This window comes from Syzygium oleosum, unplaced genomic scaffold (genome assembly GCF_021117445.2).
Source record: "Syzygium oleosum isolate NSW1041296 unplaced genomic scaffold, Sole_v2.1 Sole_v2.02, whole genome shotgun sequence".
Lineage (NCBI taxonomy): Eukaryota > Viridiplantae > Streptophyta > Magnoliopsida > Myrtales > Myrtaceae > Syzygium > Syzygium oleosum.
The window spans coordinates 20,805,583-20,811,582 of record NW_026607486.1 but is presented as its reverse complement, the minus strand read 5'-3'; the positions used below and the strand labels follow the sequence as shown (position 1 = coordinate 20,811,582).

At 43.5% G+C, this 6,000-nt stretch overlaps 1 protein-coding gene across 1 annotated transcript; it reads left to right on the top strand.

The window, feature by feature from the left end:
* Positions 1-246: 246 nt before the first annotated feature.
* LOC130137372 (probable inactive receptor kinase At1g27190) lies at positions 247-1,948 on the top strand. The gene is made up of 3 exons (XM_056308320.1): positions 247-1,587; positions 1,699-1,801; positions 1,848-1,948. The coding sequence occupies exon 1, from the start codon at positions 703-705 to the stop codon at positions 1,531-1,533; it is 831 nt and encodes a 276-aa protein (XP_056164295.1). The 5' UTR covers positions 247-702; the 3' UTR covers positions 1,534-1,587; positions 1,699-1,801; positions 1,848-1,948.
* The last annotated feature ends 4,052 nt before the right edge of the window (positions 1,949-6,000 follow it).

Below are 6,000 nucleotides of genomic sequence, written 5' to 3'. Positions count from 1 at the left end.
CCGGAATCATCGGTTTCCCTCAGTGGGCTGGGAGTGCGCGGCTTATCGATTCATCCGATAAACTGTCGGGGGCTCATGTAACCCATGCAAGCATTCCGCACCTTCGCTAAACTGTCTATTTTACCGAGCATATCTCCGAGACAATATCGTCTCGTTACTCTTTTATGTGACTTCCAACTTCAATTGGACCGGTTTTCAAAGAAAGAACAGATCTTCCGATCGCTTAGCCCGAGGCCCCGAGGCGAAACCGAATCAGCGGTGATGGAACGAAAACATGAAAACTAACAGGCAAACACGGTCTCTTTCTGGACTGGGCTTTGTAGTTCGTAATTTGGGTCAGGCTTAGTGAATATGACTGTAGTACAAATCCCATGTTTGAACCAAAAGCACACCTTTCCAATTGTGATCCAATCTCCGCAAGAATCGATTTTACAGTGAGATGCCACGGGCCTACGGCGTTACTCTCCATGAAAGTAGGTCTTCCACTGCCGCTGCACAGTGCGCACACGTTATCGAGTCTACCTCTCGACGAACGTTGACCGTCATTTTCAGTCCAAGACCAAGTCAAGGTCTCGAGCAGCCAATCTTGAACTCATTTTTTTTCCTCCAGTGAAGTATATGCAGATATATTTTTTCGCTCGATCAAGGGAGTCGAATTGAGTTAGCACTCGCGACCCTCGGTTGTGAGCGAATACCTGTGCCATGATGAAGTCTCTCGCCGGAGCAAAAGCCAACGTCGCGATCATTAGCTTCCTCTTGTTAGCGACGTTGACGCCGCTCTCCATTCCGGAGCAGGACGATGTCCAGTGCCTCCAAGGCACCAAGAAGGCACTCGCAGACCCTGGAGGGAGGCTAAGCTCCTGGAACTTCGCCGCCGTCGCCACCACCAACGCCTCTGCCATCTGTGACTTCGACGGTGTGACATGCTGGGGAGGCAACTCCTCGAGGGTGATCAGTCTCCAACTCGAGAACCTCGAGCTGAGCGGCCCCATCCCTGAGTCGCTTCAGTTCTGCCGAAGCCTACAAGCGCTGAGCCTCGCCGGCAACAACATCTCCGGGACGATCCCCCCTCGAATCTGTGGCTGGTTACCCTATTTGGTCAGACTCGATCTCTCCGGCAATGGCCTCGAGGGCTCCCTGCCAAGTGAGCTCGCCAACTGCACTTTCTTGAACAATCTTGAATTGTCGGACAACAAACTCTCGGGGACCATACCGCCGGAGCTTGCCAAGCTGCAGCGGCTGAAGACGTTCTCCATTGCCGGAAATGATCTTAATGGGGAGATTCCACCCTCGTTCGCCGGGTTCAACGCCGCAGGATTTTCAGGGAACAGAGGGTTGTGCGGGACACCTCTTGGCCGGTGTGGAGGAGGGCAGAAAAAGATGGCGGTGATCGTGGGGGCCGGCGTGTCCGGTGCCGTTGCGTCATTGGCGGTGAGCTTCGGGCTCTTGTGGTGGTGCGAACGAAGAAGCATTCGTCTAACCAGAGGCAGCACCGGCGACGGCAGAGGGACTAAGGGGGTTGCTCAAAGATGATGAACCGCTTTCTACATATCGTCATCATGTCCTGTGGTCATCCGGTCTTCCATAGTACGTTAAGAACACCATCGACCTTAAAGAGAATGTCAACGAACGGACAAGATTATTGCTGTACGTAATTCTTGAATAACACATATTTACTTGAGACATCTTACGTTTCAGGATGTGAATCTGGAGCACATGATGCTCCTGGAGTTGGGTGCGCAACGACCCAGTTTTGAGTGCTTAAACCGGTTGAGAATATGACACCTGCATGTAAGGATAGGTTGGTCTACTTTAGGTGCAGTAATTGCTGATTTTAATTTATATAGCTTATGGTAATACATATCAAAATAGGTCATAGACTTGTTTGTTAACCCATATTTGATGGGTTGGGTTATTATATATGTTAGTTATATTCAGTAAATGAGTTATAAATGGGTTTAATATATGTGTTAAATGGGTTTACAACTTACTTAGACCCAACTCACCTCCATGACTCTTTCTTCACTTTCTGTCCCTCTCGCTCATTCCGTGTTTTCACCTTAGCCTGGGTATAAGTTTTCCCAAATTGTGTTAAATATATAAGTGTTTTAGCAATATGGGACGAGTTGGGTATAGGTCACTAGATTTCTATTACATGGAAATTGGTCAAAACGAGTTAAATTTGTCAATTTAGGTCGGACCATTTTCGACCCGACCCACTTATTTGACAAGTCTGCTTATGATAGATATATAAGGGCGAGAGTCATCAATTAACATGGCCAAATTGAAGGTGGTGATAATCTAATCTTGATCGAAGAAGCATTTGGCCATCGATCTATATTGTAAAGCATCGATGTCGGGGCATTTCCAAGATCAAATGACAGATACAAAAATGTAGCAGAGGAATGGCAATAAATCTATAAAACACAAATCATGAAACCGAACAACTCGACAATGTTGTTCATGTTGAAGTTGCATCTGGGCTATGTAGGATCAGTGAATGGCAAATTTTGCCGGCGGGGCGTCCGTCCATGTTATATTATTAGGGTCGGGCCGTGATGAATCTGGGCTCGACCAGAAAAGGAGTTTGCGTACGGGTCCAATTTGTCCCCTTAAATTTGCTAGGAGTTCAAAGAGGAAAATTATGAGTTGCGACCGGTACATATGCCCCGCTACATATGATATAATGAATAGCATACATCGGCCTACTGCCCCGGGTGCAAGCGATAATGTGTCGTTCGAACGGTATAAGTTGTCGGCCCACTATTGGTTCTTTGTTTGCTTGGGACTAGATCCTCCGCGATTCTCAATATTGGTAAGGGCAAGCGTGTTCGTCTTTTTTTCCTCGACCCTGTTCAAATTACCATTGCCCGCTTCCTCGAGATTATCTTAAAATCATAGGCTTGCCTACTCACCCTCTATGCATAGGACGGGATAGATTGACTTATCTAATGACGACTACTCGTGCCCTTAAAGAATGATTCTCGCTCGATTAACCACGTAGATGGCTCAGAGTAATGGGGAGCCTAAATATTCGCGACGCGTACATAAAATAAGTACATTGAAACTTTTCCATCGGTGTACGTATTCATGTGCTCGACAAGGTCGATGCCGCGACCACGACTGAAAAGTTAGCTCCACTTTTGAAGCTTAGCTCCAAACGCAATCAATTTACTTTCCTTGCTCATTTCAAACCAAACATCACCTAAGTTGGACAGTATTAGCACCATTTCTTATTCCAATGTGGATAAGACCGGGCAGAGATTGATATGCTCCAAAAGATGCCTAGCACATAAGAGGGTTCACCAATAAATCTAATTGGCGAACAATTTTTTGACCCACCGCTACCCTGAAATTTATGTCCACCAAGCTTACTTCGACACTCCACCATATTATGTATTTGATATAATTCAGATTATTTGTTAACCTACCCAAATGTTGACGGTAAGTCGTGTGAGATTAGCTTTATAAAGCCTTTTTGTCGATCATTAATCCTCTTAAAATGCACGATGCGTGATTAGCCATTTGAATGTCCGTAGAGATTTGTCTTTTTTCTTTTCAACATTTCTTTTAGCAAAATAAGAGTTGTCCAAAAAATTCTACTACTTTGCCCATCAAAGAAATTTGTAAATTTTTATCCATGAGGAAGTTGCAATGTCTCAATCTCAATGTGTAATATCGATCTCACTTGGATGCATTAGTTTCGCTTTCTCCCGATTGATCGGAAGAAATGCGTATAGAGCATGAATAGGCACATGTATTGAAAGTTCGACCTTACTCGTATAATATAAATGAAATTTATTAGTAAATGTCGTAGTGGCACTTATTAAATATCAATATTAAGAAGTTAAATAAGGCATTGGCAATATTCGTGTTATGTGTAATGAATACATTAAGGAATGTATCATTTATTATTGAACATGCTTAAGAAGTCTTGCAAGCAACGAGAGCATTTACTATACTTGTTCAATGATAAAGAATGTTTTGATATTTAAAATATCACTTACACATTATGCGAGCTAAAATCATACATCCAAAGTAACACACACACAATAAAAACAAAAGATGTTAATGCGACAGCTGGGTATAAATGTGCAATTTATATGTACTTTGAGGTCTTTTTGTAATTATGTTTCTATCTGTACTCTTACTGTAAGCAGCCACTATTATAAATACATATCATGCAATCTTAATTGGGGTCGAGCCACCGTGAGCATGGTCTGGGTTGGGTCCAGCACCCAATCCAAGGACTAACCCGCACAGTGTTAATCCCCAGTTTTTGGGATTGGGGACCGACCCTGTTGAGCTTAAGGAGGACTGGACCGACCCTGTGGGTACGGTCTGGTTCTAGGGTCAACCTAGGACCAATCGATTCTTTTTTTATTTCATTTGTTGATTCCTTGAAAGAAAAACGTACTCTTTGAAATTATATATCCATTGACAATGCGATATTGAGCAACCAAATTGTGAACACCGGTACAAATCAAACAGAAATCTAAGATAAGGCAACGATAGAAATCTCCACTTGCCAAAAGCAACAAACCATAGGAGATGGACAAATGAAATAAAATTAAAGAATAAAAAGTTCAAAATGCGTAACATAAATCATGAAATATACAACTTTGTATCTTGTTCATTCTTAAAAGATTGCTTCAAATTCTGAGTTGAGCTGTGTTTGTGAGGCAAGCAAGGAAAGGTCATAGATCTAGCGAAGGGAGGTGAGTGAAGAGAGGCAACAAAGTTTTTATTTTAAACGGCCTAGATATTCTACTATTTTCATCATTAATTATTTACATCCATCCCATTAAAGAGAACTCCTCATCCTTAATGTTGCTTAACACCCCTCCAAAACTCCTCCATCATCTTTATGCTTTACCCCAAGCCCCAAGAAAGAAAAGTACAAAGACGACATCCGTTACGGAAAACTCACAACATTAAATCCCACCGATTCTTTCGGACAAAGTCACCATCTCTAGGTTGAACCAACCCTAAAGCCTTAGAACCAGGGACCAACTCGCATAGTGTCGGTTCTAGGGATCCCAGGACTAGGGACCGGCCCACTCCCCCTAGGAAGCAGACTAGGACCAGCTGGGTTGGGCTAGTCCAGGGTTAGTCCAAGGTTGATTCTGGATCGATGCTCACCCCTACGTATAATGATGTTTAACTTAGGCTCTATTTGTTTCGTGGAAAATGTAACATTTTTTGAAAATGCTTTTCAGGAAAAAGAACATATTTTACAGTGTTTGGCTGAAAACTTGAAAAATGAGCTGGAAATATTCTTAGTCTTTCGATAAGGGAAACTTGCTTTGATTTTCCTATATGGACATGCACTGTGTGATATAAGGGATATACATTGTAATGACCCGGTCTGACGAGGGCGGGGAGTGGTCGCCAGGCCAGAGGGCCTAAACAAGGAGCGGCTCTTAGCAGGCTTTTAGGATGACGAGGAGGGTAGAAATGAACTGAACTGTGCACCAAATAGAGAGAGAGAGAGAGCGATTCTGAAACATATATATGAAAACTTGAATTAACTCACGGAGGCGTTTTTTGACGTAAATGTAATACTTAGCTTTGGAAATCCATAGCTAAATGTGCTCAGGTGGGAGCACTCCCAAGATGGGTGACCTCGTGGGAATGTGCCCACCTGTACGCCAAAGAACAAAATCGTGAGGCTCGGTATGGGACGAGCCAAAATGAACAATACCTCAATAAGTTAATCAATAGATGTCACAATATGGTATCAGAGCGGAACCCCCTCCAGTAGGTGTGTAATTCGAGGATGAACCACGCGGAAGCTAGTAGGCCTATAATGACTCGGTCCAACGAGAGTGAGGAGTGGTCACTGTGGCCAGAGAGTTTGGACAAGGAGCTACTCTTGGCAAGCTTCTAGAATGGCGAAATGGGGTAGAATGAACTGAACTATGCACCAAACAGGGGGAGAGCGATTCTAAGATATGTGTGTGAAAACTAGAATTTACTCATGGAAGCACTTTTGATGTA